Raw genomic sequence first — 15,991 nt, 5'->3', positions numbered from 1 at the left:
CGCATGATAGCCTTACAGTTAAATTTTTGATCTAACAAGCGCATCCTTTAGAGATTTACTTCTTTTGTACGATATTATCGGAGGTTTTAAATAAATTGTTTTCAGCAAAGGCTGGTTTTGTGTTAGACTCCACGATTTTGAAATTTTTTTGCTATCAGGTTTCTTAAGTCAGCCTTAAGTCATGTTTGAAACAGACTTAAGAACTGCTTAGGTCGTTTGAGTTTGCCGACACTAAGACAGAAACACGCTTCTGTGACTTAGCAGTTCACACCTGTCATTTTCACTAAGTCGACTTAAGAGATTACTAAGTCAGACTTAGAGGTCTAATGTGAACCCAACAAGTGAAAACAATCGATTTTTCTGGAAAATGGATGATGTTCATATTGTAAAATCTAGACTCCTGGATCGCAACTGAGCCTTGACCAATAAATTCAATTCCCAACCGCTTCACAAAAAATAAAAGACATTTTAACCTGACAACAGCACACACGTCTCCAGCGAGGTTTCGTCGACAAGCAGTAGCTGTAAGATATTCTGTAGGATTGAGGCGGTAAGCATCCAACATGAAATTACGATAGGCCAGGTACCTTGAAAATAAAGAAGGACTAAATTAGCAAAACGCACACAGCATATCATGTTTACGGTATCTCGTGAGGAAGTGCGGACAAGTGGTTAGGGGTGCTTGCATCTCTGGTTCAAGACCAGTTCTGACTTAGTCCTTGGTTCAACTTCTCGGCTGCACTTATAAATAGCCAACTGGTTTGCCTCCGGGCAGTTGGTATTCTCTAAAATTGTTGTTGTTGTTGTTCTGCCCTGTCGTTTCGTTGACTGTGTTTCATTGGCCCTGAAAAGCCTCTATGGGGAGTGGTCAATCCATCGGCATCGCTTAGGATCCAACGAAATCCTTCGAGATAAAATTTGAATACAAACCACGACATAACCCTGAAATGACCTTAAACAAGACCCAGTCAGGATCAAAGGATCCTGCAAAGCTACAGTAATTTAGTTTAACAGTTTTAGCACTACAGCATTTCGATTTAACAACTGTCAGTAGTTATTAAAGTAGTCTCACCGACCTGTAGTCTATTTAGAAGATTCTTTCTGAGTCAATCACTCATGTTGAACAGCGCCGGTCTCAGAGGCCTACGGTTTATAGTCCCTAACGTGGAAACCTTTCAAAGTCTTAACAATTTCCAGATGAAATTTTCTCAACAGTTCGTTTGAGACCCACAGTGTTGGTCCGGCTGGGGATGGAATCCGTTGACTTCACGAACGAAAGTCCAGTGCACTCTCGACTGAGGTTACTGGCCTTCGGTAATACTCGAAACCGAAGTTTACAGAAACCGAAACAACAACAACAACAACAACAACAAGGCAATCAAGACATAGTTTTTGCACAGATTTTAATTTTATTTACTTACGCTTCTGGTGACTTGGATTTGTTTTTGCCATTGAAAAATTCAGGTAAGGCTCTTCGTTCAATAGCGTGCACACTGAGAAAGACAGAATTCATCAACGTCGTTAGGAAAATGTTTCTTTATTACACAAAGCTTCTTGAAAAAATACCTCATGGATATGCATGGCCTTCAGTTTTTGAAAAACTGAAGGCCATGCAAGCTCTGTTCAAAACGCGCCATTCTACTTTAGCGTATCTCTTTTGCAGAACACTAAAAAAACAGCATTTTAACACCATCTTATTTTAAGCTCCGTAATTACATATACACGTGCATTTCACAAATAAGATCTTCGTATCATATGGTGCTTATAACTTACAAGTCGTATGCAAAAATAAATAAACAAATAAATAAATAAACAAACAAACAAACAAATAACTTTCGTAATAATAATAATAATAATAATAATAATAATAATAATATAACTAAAGCACAAAGATAACCAGAAGCCAACGTTTCTTTGGTCCATGTCCGTTCAATCAACGGTGACCTGAGTGAGTGCATTTCAGAAGTTGTACAACTGTTTTCGGTTGAACGCGGTAGCTTCTGGGAATAGTCATCACAGACTGCTAAGCGTTGACAAGTTGAGGAAAAACAACATTACTGGAGCCCCCGGCCGACCGTAAACGACAGCGGTCGCTACCCACGCTTTTTCAACCGTTTCAAGCTACAGCTGTAGTTTGTTGTTGGTTGAAAAGTTGACGAACCAAACCAACCGAAAACGGTTTTTCGCCAATAGAACACGAAAAAATTGAAGCAACTCAGCGGGCCGGCATTCTAAATCCTCGAATTTGATTGGCTAATGGGGTGCTCGCAACCGGTTCACCCTTTTAAGATCCGGAAATTGAAATTGTTGTGAAAGTTTGCAAACAAAGGCAACAGTTACTCCTAAACAACTGGATTCAGACGAAAGTGTACTCAGTGAAAGTGAAATCCAGACGTTGAAACTTCCAATGAAACGACGGCTTTAAAAAAACGACAGCTATCAAACGAACAAAAAATTATAAATGAGTCACTTACCGGTCTTGGTCAGTCCGTATGGGGGAAAAAACCCTACCATTGATCTTGAGCAGGGTTCTCAGACCTCGGTCTCGGGCACGGTTTTTTCCCCATACGGACCTCCCTTCCGGTAAATAACGTACATGTATTAACGGTCTATCCAAACAATTTCACAATGTCACAATCGTACCAGTTGCACCTAGGCTTTTGGAAGGGGCCATTTTAATGGCAAAATTACACTAGTAAGCAAGCACCTGTTGTAGTCAAACCACGAAGCATAACTTGGGATGATGATGTGATGAGTCTGTTCTGTCAAGTTATCGTCATGTGGTTCTGCGTCTGGTATGCTGAGTGGTTCTTTGAATATTCCATCCTTCTGTTGACTGGATGAAGGCGAAGTGGGAGCCGATTGCTCCGTGCTTTCTTCCGCCTGTTCCTTGTGAGAGAAAAATTACAATAAACGTGTGATAGTTTCAAGTTATGATTATACCGTACGTAAATTTATACCACCCAACAGATATAGGTGGAGTGACAAGGGAAACGAAAACGATAGGAAACAATGGGTTAAATGAACGCTCCATATGTGCGGTTTACATTTTGCTCCATATCTTTGCCGCTCCCATCTTCACAACGCCTTGAACTGATCCAGTTTGAAAAGGTCAAAACCAGGGGACGCGAGCTTCCAATTTTCCCTGTTAACATCCACCCGACTTGTACCAAGTTTATTCCCGGAAACCAGCAGCCCATGACTAGGAGCGAACAAGAGCCATGCATGTATATTCCTGGCACAGCTTTTTCACAGACCAACTTATTTTAGTTTGAATTGCCCGCGAATGAGACTCCCAATCACAAGCAAATACCTTGACGTCATAGCGCCCCATAACCAGAACTGCCTCTGCTTTTTTTTCCGGAAGAGGTAGTCTAAAAATATACCGGTCTGTAAAAATGCCATGCCATAGGCTTAGTATGGGAGTCCCATTCTCCCCATCCTAAAAATTAAACGATACTTTCCTTATTACTAGCCTGCAAACGACGTATTTCCGGCGAGCGCTGGAAATTCGTCTGCGTTCGCAGGCAACGGTTGGACTGGATATAGCATGAAATGGAGGATAATGCGGGCAAATTAATTTGCATTTGAAAAGATTTGCCCGCATTATAGCCTCCATTTCATGCTAGATCCGGTCTAGACAACGCTGTACGTGTCAACCTCGCACATTTTGGGAAATAAACTAATCATATTGCGAGAAAGTTATAGACAACGCTTGCTCGTTATTTGTGGCATGATTTTGCCTACGCTCTGAAATAAAAACTTTCTTTAGAGTTGAATATGTCCACAACATTCTGACCACTGTGATGACGAATATTATTGTCGATAAGAGTACAGACAACGCTGAACCACTTTCGATTTGTTAAATGTACTATTGTGTGGAGTTCCGAGAATAAATGATGAGACGATTGTAGTGAGATGGGGGATAGTGGACATTTACCTGTGTATCCATTTGGCTTCCTGATTCTCCCTCATCTCCATCACCTTCCTCTGGTTTCCCTAAAAAAGTGTAAACAAAAAGAAATAAACAAACAATGAAATCAGTGAATACATCAATCACTTTAAATCAATTAATCAATGAGCGAACATCGTTCCAACAGCAGAAGAAAAAAAAAATTGGAGTAGATAAACTGTAAGACGGTCGTTTGACAACTGGCAACACAGCACTTGGCAACAGCATGCCACAACACAGAAAAACTCAAATCCACTTTTCACGCGGAAATTTGGCTCAAAGATCCGTTTAAAAGAAGGCTTCTATAACCCACGAACCATGCCGCCTTATAGAAGTTTCTAAATTTAGTAAAATTCCAGTCAACTACATGTATATCGTCTTTCACTGCCACTGATGATCAATGACGCAGGATGGGTCAATAAGTCAAATTAAACGTTACGATTGGTTGATTGCGTTTCACTTTGTTTAATGGTTTCTTTCTCTAAGGCCCGTTTCAAACGTCGCATTTTCACATGTGCCGAATCTAATGCAAATGAGCGAAAACAACAGATTTTTCTCATTTGCATTAGATTCGGCAAATGTAAAATGCAACGTTTAAAACGGGCCTAACGTTCCGTCCACGTTGGTTGAAAGGCGAACTTCATACCCTGCAGAAAATTATTTTTGAAAGTCGACATACGGACATCAGTTTCCTTGCCGGTATAATCTCTCACTTAGGGCAAATAATATGTTTAATGTCCAGTAAAACGTAAGAAGATCAGATGTCGTTTGTCCTAAGGCCGAAGTGGTGAAAAGCATGGCTCTATCCATGAGATTACGTCACAGACTGCTGTGCAATTCCCCATTTCTTCCTTTTTTCTTCCTATGGGGTACATGACTGCCCCATTTTGACAACTTTACAAAAATTGTGCGGCCTTAGGGGCAAAATAGTGATGACAATCGACTTTTGTGAAACCAAAAATACTGAGCTTAAGGTCGTTTTCCAGCAATCATGGAATTACTCTTCAAACTAAAAAACTCTATCAAAATTAATTTTAATGATAAACTAAAATGTGCCGCTTCAACAGTCATGTTAACCCTATCGATTATATGGCAAGCAATCCTCAGGCTCAGTGAAGCACTGGGATTGGCTGGTTTTTAGTAGGGAAATTAAACAGTCCGTTTCCGTATTTTTTTCTCTATCCCGGTAAATTCAAGTTGAGCGAAACACAAAGTTTGATTTTTTCATCACAACAGTACAATCATTTAAAGTTGAATTTAGTTTTACGTGTAAAACGTTACCGTTGAAAGTTCAATGATGGAAGACGAAGAAATTTTACGAACATTCACCATCCAGTGTCCGATCGCGATCAAAGAAACGATGTCTTATAAAAAACAAGCCTCACTTGCTCGGGACAGTACAGGGATATTGACCCTCGGTCTTTGTGTATGGACCTTGCGCTCCGTTAGTAAGAGGTTATTACTTTCATATATTACCTGATTCTGAGATGTCTGTTAACGAGTTTCCTTTCATTGGCTGTAAATCAATTTCTTTTCCCTTTGAAGCTGTATGGAAGCAAACGTTGAAAATACATTGTGTAAACCCAGCTCATTGCAATGCAAACTCAATGACACATCTAAAGCCACTGGCACATTTAAATGCAATGACTTGATGGTAATTTGAACGTCATGTCCACTCACAGGAACAAAATAAATGATTGTCAATGAACTAAACCCCGCTTACTTTAATCCAGTCTGCAGATTTAACCCAGTGACAGTGACAAGCAAAATTTACGTGTATTCAAGTCGAGTTTCCTCACCTGAAGCAGTAGAAGTCGTGACTTCCTCAACCTGGACACAAACAAAAATTCCAACAATAAGCATGAGTGTTGTACATATAAACAACCAACACATACTAATTCTCTACCAACGATACTACTTCTTCGTGTGAAACGGACAAAGCTTATAGATGTACATGTACACTGTACAGTACCCACCCTGTGTACTGTACGCATTCAAAGGGCATTTTTCCAACTAAAGGCAGTCGGACTACTATCCCAGCAAAAGTATCACAGATAAAGGAATTTTGAATAAACCTGTCTGGAAGATGTGTCTTGCACAAAATAGTACTTGGGCAGAGTTTTTAAGTCACTGGAAACAACCAGTACAATGTAGTTCTGTTCGACACCATAGAACGAACTTTAATGCGACAATATGACGTTGAGAGACCAAGAGCGTCGGTAAAACAACGAGTTTAATTGGCAAAGGCAGTGGCTTTTCGTGCCCTTTATGTCAATTTACATTTTGGCACGTGAATTTCTTTGCTTAGTACCTTCCTCAAAGCAACTGTCTAACGTGGACAAATTGGAGGCTACCGTAAGTGGTCCAAAAAGAGTTAAAAAAAAAAAACTGGATGTCACTTTTTTGCTAATGCATTATTTTCCATGTCCTTACATTGGGAATTGGAGATGGATTTGGAAGATCCTTCGTTGCATCGTCACTAAAAGCACAACAAATTAATGTTATTCATTTATCATTATTAAAACTGTACATCAAGCTTTCCAATTTTCATTGTTATTAAGATAATTATAACAAACCTTGGTCCCACATTCAACCGACATGGACATGTCTTTTGCAGGCAAATAAATATGGTTCAAGTTAATGTAACTGCAAGACATTTGATTTTGCAGTGCACAGTCTACCTGTCATTGTCTTCCTCTTTTCCTGTCTTCTTCTTTGGATTTGGTGGTGCCCCACTGTCGGCAAAAAAGAGCAAGAAACATTGTACATATATGTACAAAATGTAAATCATCATGATGGATAATTTTGATGTTTCCATCAATTTAATGGATTCATAAAACTACTGTAGTTCGAAATATTAATGATCAATATCAATCGACAACTTACAGCTTCTTTTTCTTTTTCTGGTCTGGTGAAGGAGATCTCTTTCTCTTCTTTAACAGCTTTCCTTCATTTCCCGAAAATGAGGGAAAATAATATTAATAAAATAATTATTGTCTTAATAATTTTTATTTCCTTTTTTTCAAAGCACTGGCATTCTCTTAACTCATGTTACAATCAAAGAGTTCTTAACTGACAATGTAACCCATAAAACTCATTGTTATTAATGGAAAAAACAAACTAAAGAAAGAAATTACCTCCATCTGGGCTGCTGGGTAGCTGAGAAGTAAAGAAAAAAAAATATCTGTTGATATTGTGGCAATTCTTAGTGGACTTTTACTGTACCTGTACTTGAAAATGAATTTAAAATAAAATTCTTTCATACTTCATCAGAACTTGCTCCTGTTCTTAAGCTCTTCCTTCTTGTTTTTCCTGTTAACACAAATTAATGTATGTGTATTTTAATGTTATTCGCACGTACAACAGAATAAGCTTCATGCCACAGTTTGCCACTACAGGCAAAGTAGCTTCACTACACAGCTTTATTTTGAAGACACATGTTCTCTAGCTGCTCAAAATTTTTAAAAGAACAACTTGTACAGTATTCCTTTGGCTTGGAATCAAATTTGCCGGCCAGGATTGGAAAGTGAAAAAGACCTGAACCATGCTTGAATGGTAATTCCGTCAGGCAATAATAAAAAAGACCCAAAGCACTGACCTAAAGCTGGAGAGGTTTCTCTTTTATTTCCCTGAAATGAAAATATAACAAAAAACAAAGCTTGATTACAATCAAGTAGGATGAATTAAAAGCAAATGGAAATGGAATGGAGGGTGACGGGGAAGGGAGGGACAAAATAAGGAGGAAAAAATACTGTATGGTGATGAAGGGGGCGAAGAGGTAAAAGGCTGGAAAAAGGAGAAGGAGAAACAAGGAGAGGTACATGTACGCGTAGGCACCGAAGCTGGAGGAAGGGACAATAAACGAGGAAGCAGCATGCTCAAGGTGAAAGCAAGAGCAGGGCATAGCCAAGAGACAAAGATAGTGTAACTATACATGTACATAAGCAGATAATAAATTTTAAATTATTAGAGACTGGGATACAGAGAAAAATAATTAAAGGGCACAAGGCAAAGGACACCAGAAAAGACGGGTACTGAGTCTTAAGAGGCCCTCCAATTTCACATCGAAATGTTATTCAGGATGATTTCTTTGAGTAAAAACAAATGGAAATAAAATGAAAATAAAGAGTATTACATGTATAATAACCTTAACAGACATAATTTCTTATGTCTGTTTTTGATGAAATAATGTCAAAGAAAAAAAGGTTTTAGCTACAGTAAATGGCTACACAGATAATCATCTGCATAAATGAAATCACTTACACTTCCATCAGTATCTGCTAATTCATAGTCCTCCTCATTCATCCATTCATTAAACACATCAAGGTCAGTCAGCCAGCGGGCATTAACCTAAAGTTACAGAAAAGAAATCCAGATCTTCTGTCCAATTATTAAAAGAACAACATAAATATGAAGTTCTTCATTGTAAATGTGAGAAAGCAGGACTGAGGGGAAATGCAAGGCTTAGATAATTCATGTTCATGTACTGTACTGTATGTGTTCTAATCATAATAATAGGAATCTGCCAGATGGCACCATTGAAATGCAAGGCTTAGATAATTCATGTTCATGTACTGTACTGTATGTGTTCTAATCATAATAATAGGAATCTGCCAGATGGCACCATCTAAGCACCCACTGAGCTACATTTGTAAATATTCTAAGAAAAGGCTTGTACATTATCCTTGACTCCTTTTTTGAGCATATAACTGTAATATAAATGTACATGTAGGCTTTCTTTTCAAGAATCCTGTCTTACCTGCCAAGGTCCCTGGTGTTGGGGCTCAGGTTGAGGCTCATCTTCAATATCATTGGCTGGAACCCATGTGTCATAACTAGTAAAAGGTAATGAAAGGTTGGGGTGTGGTTACTGTACTATGACGTCCAAAGTGGCCTAAACTGCCCAGATTTAGTATTTTGCTCTGTCTAACGCCAATCTCGTACCCAGAGTCCTCTGGCTTTTTGGCCAGCGGGTGAGCGCCCGGAGAGACTCTGGGAAAATCGACTCCATTTTCCCAGAAAATGTGGGTTCCGGTCTTATTACGTATGCTTGAGTTTAAATGGAAACAGAATAGAGAAAACCGTAAACAGTAGAAAAGTCGGGTTGAAAGTGTTCGCGAAACAAGAATTTTAGCCTTACACACAAAGAAACTGGAGAAATGATCATTGGCTTGCAGTAAGAGCAAGTGAAGATGAAACCTCTGACGCTTTCGGTAAGTGTATTTTTAGAGTTTCAGCGTACATTCCATCGTTCAGAATGCCATCGTGCAAGCAACACGATCGACAAATTTTTTGTATAATACAATTCAAACCTCGTCGTTTTATTATTTTTTTGATTTATATATTTCTGAGGTAAAAACATCAAACAGCACTGAAACTAGTTTTAGATTTTGAATGTCCCTCCAAAATCTTGGTCTTCCGAATTACTTACCAAGTTCCTGTCGGACTGCCATTGTTACGCAAGCGGCCAATCAAAAATATTGTTCAAGTCAATTATCCCAGAGTCTCTCCGGGCACTCACCCGCTGACCAAGAAGCCCGAGCACTCTGGGTACGAGATTGGTCTAATGCCAGACGATTTTACTCGTCAATGGGGAACCCCTGGGAGTCAATGAAATGGTTACATTATTCGATTAAGTAATAATTCATTAAAACCATTTCACCCCTGAACCAGCCTAAACTGGCCATAGTATTTTACTCTGTCTAACGCCAGCCGATTTTACTCGTCAATGGAGAACCCCCAGGAGTCAATGGGTTAAAAGCACATAAAATGTGATGAATGTACTGTACATTCCACACAATTTATGTAAATGTACACTTCATGTTCCATTGTTTTTTTTATTTGAACGTCTCATGCAAATTGCAACAAAAAATTAATAAAATCAACACACATTGATAATCAGAGATGATGCTACATGTTAAATAATAACTTTTTAAAACATTCATGTTGTTTTGTATCAGGTGACAGTACAAACTCAGCTTTGCTTTACATACAAACTTAATTTGAAATAAAAGTAAAATGTGATACATGCGTGACTTCACACGGGAAAACGTACATTAACGTTTTAACGTTAAACAGACAAAACTAACGGCTAACTAACGGACGGGTAATGGAAGCTAACAGTACCTAACGGTATGCTAACGCTTTTACAGGCACCGCTAACGGTTTGCAAAGTCATGCTAACGCATTGCTACAAGCGTTTAACGGTTAAGTTAGTTCGACTAACAAGCGCTTCAGAAGCAGCTTAAAGGGGTTAGGTCACGCTATTTTAGGTAATTTTGTTTCATTTTGTTAATTATGAGCTCTAAACGTCAAATTGGCAGAGCAAGAGTCTTTCATTTGCAAAATCACGGCCACATAACAACTGAGAATGATTTTCCAGCTTTGTAAATGACATTTTGATATAGACTGATATAAATTTGAAAAAAGGTGGGCAGACGTTTTTCAAATTTACCCAAATTCAATCCATTTCAATCCTCTCCAGTTTTGTCCATCCATGTCCCTTCTTGGCTTAACTGTGTTTTGTTAGAGTTCTTCTATAGTTTTGAACAGTTATTTTGATATTTTAGTTAATTCTATGACCATTCGATCAGTGCTGAAATTGCCTAAAATTGCGTGACCTAGCCCCTTTAAAGCGTTAAAATGGTCAGCTAGTGAATGGCTAGAGGGGTTAGATGGTTAGTGTAAACTTTATCATGTCAAAACAGGAGATCAGTAGATCCATAAACAGATGAGGTAATAGTAACTCAATAAAACTACACCTGGAACTGTTATCCGATACTTACACACGTAGCACTGTAGGAGCGACATCTCCTTTAATAATACATGTACTTAATGATTACGGTACTCAATAAAAGAAGGTACATTGTACATGCAATAAGAACCTCTTCTCCAAAAATATATTAAAAACAGAAACATGCCCTGTACAACAGGGCATGTTTCCAGCACCAATTTCTTGAGTGGCAGGTACCCTAATTCCTAAATTTTGCTGGTGTGGCTGAGTCAGATAAGACGAATTTTAATGTACATGCAATATTATTTATCCTACTGTGTGTTGTAAACAATGATATTTCCAAATTCAAGCCATTTCATTCATACCTGTCAGGGTAATACCACCAATGAACAAGAACCTGTTTGTCCTGTTTCAGCAGTGGCCGCAACCATTCCTCTGAGAGAAAATTCAAGACCAATAAAATCAAAGCATTGCCATTAAAATAAAGTGATGTTCTGGACAACCTTGCCTGAAAATGTGGTAAAGGTAATAATTTATGATGATGATGATGATGAGAGGAATGGAAAGGGTTGGATCCTGATGGGACAAAAACAATTCTTAAGGAGAAGCCAATAGTTTGTAAGTTACAGCAATGTTTAAGCCCTTTCCTGCTAGACTGTAAAAGTAAATCATCTGGTTTTGATTCAAAAGTATCAACTTGACACAGGAAAGGGAGATACATACAAGTTGTTAGCCATTCCTTGCTAAAGAGGTCCCCTATAGCATCGATGATTACAACCACTCAACAATATCCAGAGCAAAATGTTTTGGCATTATACAGTAGTCAAGTACATTGTAAATTTAAAGGTTTAAATTATGCCGTTATTAAGTAGCACCCAAAAATCATACTAATAGGCAATCAGTGATTTGTTACCTTCTGGAAAAGGTGGAGGAGGTTCATACACAACATGAGTTGCAGTAGATCTATCATCTGTGATGGCACCCTGAAAGAAGGTTTACAAAAGAGAAGACAACTTGAATAATAACAATGACAGTATTAAAATAAAAACTAAAAATAACATCATGATCATAATAATAATAGTAATAATAAAAATAACAAGTTCCGACTTTCTACAAAGAGAACCACCTCCAAGGAGATGGTATTCAAACTCTGAAGGCATCATCTTCTCAAGGATTAGGGACTGGCCCCAATGACAGCGGAGGCCTGCATTCCTCCCAACACATTTAGAATCTTGAGATCTTTCCAACTGACCAGACCCCACAGCCAAAGAACCAACCACCATTGGCACAATCGTGATCGACATCAGATGCAGCATCTTCCTGATTTCCTTTGCCACAGGACTGTAGTTGGTGATTTTCTCATCTTCTTTAATCACCACATTCCTAGTCCACTGCTCCAAGAAATTGGCAAACATCAGTCTACTCCTAAGCCTGCTTGACCCACCACAGTAACATCTGGATGATTATGTTCCTTCTTCTGTGGTGTCTCAATGCTCCTATCCCACAAGATCTCCACAATCCCATACCCCAACACCCTCAAGCTCACCTTATACACAACCTCCTAATACAAAACATCATCAGGCCTAAGGTGTTCAACAGGTGGATACCCTATCCAACCGATAAATCACTATCCAGCGGATAAACACCAGCAAAACCAATTGACTTATCCAGTGGATAGCTCTACCCACCCTTCAAGCAACTGGAGCCAGTGCACCCTCAAACCCATCCCATTGTACCTCCTCCAATAATGCCCCAAACCAGTGTAATCACTTGCCATGTGCCAACCTACTGTACTCCACCTCCTTGCCAAACTCTGCACTTTGGAAAAAACATCCTCCTTCTCAACAGTGGTCTGAAAAAACCTTGGTAGCAAAGCCTGCTCCTGAGCAGCAAAAACATACTCCTCCATGCTTTTTTCCAAAATACCCACCTCTAAGCCACTGCCAAGACCTCTCATCAGCCACTTCACTGAAATCCCTCATAAACTTCCCATACAACCTCTTTTCCGAAAAATGTCTCCTTCCTTCCTTTCTCCATCCACTCTGTGTATTTTTTCTTTGTTTATCCCACCTACAACATCCACTTGTCACTTGCCTTGACATATCCAAACAGACAAAGTTCCTCCTTCTTCGCACATTCATACACACTGATCAATCTCCTCTCAGCATCATGCTTCTTCATACACAATCTCACTCTTGTGGAATGCCCTCAAACAGTGTCAATCTCTTCCTCGTCTCCAAATCCATTGCCCTCAGTCAAATCCAAAGTCCCTGCACTGTACATGTACCTACATGTAACAACATCATGCTAAAGCCCAAGCATTTATTGCCCCAATAAAATAACCAACATACAACTTCAACCTCGCCACCAGTTACAGCCTGCCCAAATACTCCTTCCTGACCTTCTCCTTCATCTTCTTGTGCATAATATCTGCACCCTCCAACGCACCCTCTAATCCTAACCCTAAACCTACCATTATCATCAATCAACCCTAACACAGCACACTTGTCCAGCCCAAACTCCATCCCTAAGTCCCATGAAAAAAAAACCTCTGGCAACTGGTCAATCAAAGTATCCAGCCCTTCCTTACAGCTTCAGATCATCCAGAAACAACAAATGGTTGATCAACCTCTGATCCTTCCCAAGCTTGTACCCAATGTTCTCCCTTTTAAACAACCTGGTGAGAGGTATCATCGCGAGAACAAACACCCAACACTTCCCTATTTGGCATAAACACAGTTTTCCAATAGCTCACAGACCCTTCAAATTGTCAGCCACTTTCACCATTTCAGCAATCCACGAATGGAGAATTGTATCATAGGCCTTCCGATAATCTAGCCCCCCATCGTGAAACAACTTTCTTCACCTGTGCCTTCCTTAACACCGCCTTGTCTATCAAGAACCGATATTAATACCCTACGACCTCTTCCCACACCTCTTCTGCTGATCCAGACTCCACTGAGACCCCAGTGAGTTGCTTCCACATCAACAGCAAACATGCAATAATTGGTGTGTATTTGCTAGCCAATTTTCTCTTGGCACGATCCTTCTACACGTATATCAACACCACCCTCCCCCTTAGCATCTACTCCAGCACCTCCCCACTGTGCAAACAACCCTGCAAACTCTCTGAAATCAACCCATGTAATGGCTTAAACCTCTCAAAAATAACCTCCTTACACCATCTGAACCTGGAGCCTTCCAACTTGCCATCTTGAAGTTCCGCATCCCATTTGCCACATCCATGACTCTAAACTTCACTTCCTCATTCTTCTCCATATTACCAATCCTGTCCATCACTTCATCCAACATACTAACATCCCTGTTTTATCTCTTCTCCACAAACCAAATTCCATTCCAGAAACTTGTTGCCTTGCCCCCACAACTCCTTGTACAACTGATTATTTGTGAACAAGGTGTTGTCTAATCTTCATTTTAATCTCTTACCCTTTGCTCACCACAAGAGATCTGGGTATGAGATAAACCTTCAGTCACGTGTCTGCAAACCACCAAAATTCCATGGTCCCAGATTGGATCTTCCTCTTCATCAACAAACTCACCACAACGTACAGTCCCCTTCTTGACAACCTGGCACCTCCTATTCAACCAATACAGTGTACATCACTTTCCTCCCAAGCACAGTCCACTTCCTCATGGCATCAACCCTTTCCAAATCCTGCCACCATTCCATGATGCTCTTCTCGAGTTACCTTTCTTCCTCCCCACCAGCTCCAACCTGTTCGCAACTACATATGACCCAGTATACAAAATCCTATTGCTCTTTAACACTGACATCCCATCTGTTACACTGTACAAGACTATGCATCAGCCCTCCCACAACTATTCCTTCTGCCTTGAGCCCTCAAACCAGGAACCTCAACCCACTCCTCACGACCAAAGACTGCCCTCATCTTCTGAAGTACATGTACCTCATTCTCCTCATTGCTCACCACTCTAAGACTGTCATTGTCAAGAAAAGTAACCAACTTCTCCACGACCATTTCGACCTCCCCATTGATGTTACCCAACTTCCCCTTACCATCCTGTGCTCCAGTCCTATCCTGGCCCTCAACAGCAAAACAATCTAACATCTCCACAATCACCATGTCTTCCTTCTCTATCTCTACCTTCAGCAACCCCGAAATCTACCTTTCTCTCAGACACGTCTCTTTCATCTAAACAAATCATCCCACTCAGCTTCACCAATCACCATCACCATCATCGCCAATCTCATGCAATCTCATTCCTCACCATCTTCACAATCTCACCCCTTTCCCTCTCAGTCAAAAGATTATTCAGGTGGATGCGCTGGGTTCTTCCTGCACACTCAATCCTTTCTTGTCCCAAAAAGCCTTCACCACCTTTTTGATATACCCTCCAGTCTTCTTCCCACCACTGCTGACAAAACACACTCCCACAACAGCTTGCTCTCCTCACACATCCATGCACTTACATTTCTTCTTCCCTCTCCTATCAGCCTTTCAATCTTTTCCTATCACACATACACCTTATCACCTTTCCTTGTCAAACCTTCACAGCCATTGGTCCCTCCCTCCCCACCATGATCAAAACTTTCAATTTAAATGGCCTGACGCCCCAATGTAGCTTTCAAAAACAGCTCTTAACTTGTCAAAGGTGGTGTTCTGAGAAATACTAGAAATCCATTCAACAGTAACTTGCCAATCACATCTCTCAGTTGTATGTTCAGTTCTCCCATCAAGGATATCCTGCCAATGGGACCACTAGGAGGAATAATTTATTATGTCCACCGGCAATAACAACAACAACAACAACAACAATAAAAATAATAGTAAGGAGGAGGAGAAGAAGAAGAAGAAGAAGAAGAAGAAGAAGAAGAAGAAGAAGAAGAAGAAGAAGAAGAAGAAGAAGAAGAAGAAGAAGAAGAAGAAGAAGAAGAGGAAGAGGAAGAGGAAGAGGAAGAGGAACAGGAAGAGGAAAAAGAAGAAGAAGAAGAAGAAGAAGAAGAAGAAGAAGAAGAAGAAGAAGAAGAAGAAGAAGAAGAAAAAGAAGCAGTGGAAGAAGATGGAAAAGAAAGATAATTAAACTATTATTTCATTTCAATATTATTATATATGATTATTTTGTTATTGTATATTATCCAAAATACTGTACATACATTGTGCCTCTTAACAATATCCTTGAGCTTTGCTGCAAGTTTAGCTTCAATTTCAGGCGTTATAAACACTTGTGGGACAGTCAACAACTTTGCCTGTGGAAAAAATACATTTTACAGCTGTATGTAAAATCTTTCCTACTTTGTTGTTTGAATTGACACAAAGTTTAGT

The 15,991-nt window shown here is 39.7% G+C and overlaps 1 protein-coding gene across 2 annotated transcripts in view; it reads right to left on the bottom strand.

The window, feature by feature from the left end:
• Positions 1–15,991, bottom strand: part of LOC138022733 (SWI/SNF complex subunit SMARCC2-like) — a 32,481-nt gene that overhangs the window by 13,991 nt on the left and 2,499 nt on the right. The window contains exons 6-22 of one of the 2 annotated variants that reach the window (XM_068869709.1): positions 15,823–15,915; positions 11,599–11,668; positions 11,051–11,120; positions 8,712–8,787; positions 8,216–8,302; positions 7,551–7,581; positions 7,218–7,264; positions 7,090–7,111; positions 6,839–6,899; positions 6,634–6,687; positions 6,386–6,431; positions 5,752–5,782; positions 5,429–5,497; positions 3,941–3,999; positions 2,708–2,889; positions 1,422–1,493; positions 474–587 (exon numbers count right to left, since the gene is read on the bottom strand). In XM_068869709.1, coding sequence (XP_068725810.1) covers positions 474–587; positions 1,422–1,493; positions 2,708–2,889; positions 3,941–3,999; positions 5,429–5,497; positions 5,752–5,782; positions 6,386–6,431; positions 6,634–6,687; positions 6,839–6,899; positions 7,090–7,111; positions 7,218–7,264; positions 7,551–7,581; positions 8,216–8,302; positions 8,712–8,787; positions 11,051–11,120; positions 11,599–11,668; positions 15,823–15,915 — 1,184 coding nt within the window. The remainder of the gene's footprint in view (positions 1–473; positions 588–1,421; positions 1,494–2,707; positions 2,890–3,940; positions 4,000–5,428; positions 5,498–5,751; positions 5,783–6,385; positions 6,432–6,633; positions 6,688–6,838; positions 6,900–7,089; positions 7,112–7,217; positions 7,265–7,550; positions 7,582–8,215; positions 8,303–8,711; positions 8,788–11,050; positions 11,121–11,598; positions 11,669–15,822; positions 15,916–15,991) is intronic. The other variant, XM_068869781.1, reaches the window with a different exon arrangement.

This window comes from Montipora capricornis, chromosome 1 (genome assembly GCF_036669925.1).
Source record: "Montipora capricornis isolate CH-2021 chromosome 1, ASM3666992v2, whole genome shotgun sequence".
NCBI lineage: Eukaryota > Metazoa > Cnidaria > Anthozoa > Scleractinia > Acroporidae > Montipora > Montipora capricornis.
This window is presented reverse-complemented; position numbering and strand designations above follow the sequence as displayed.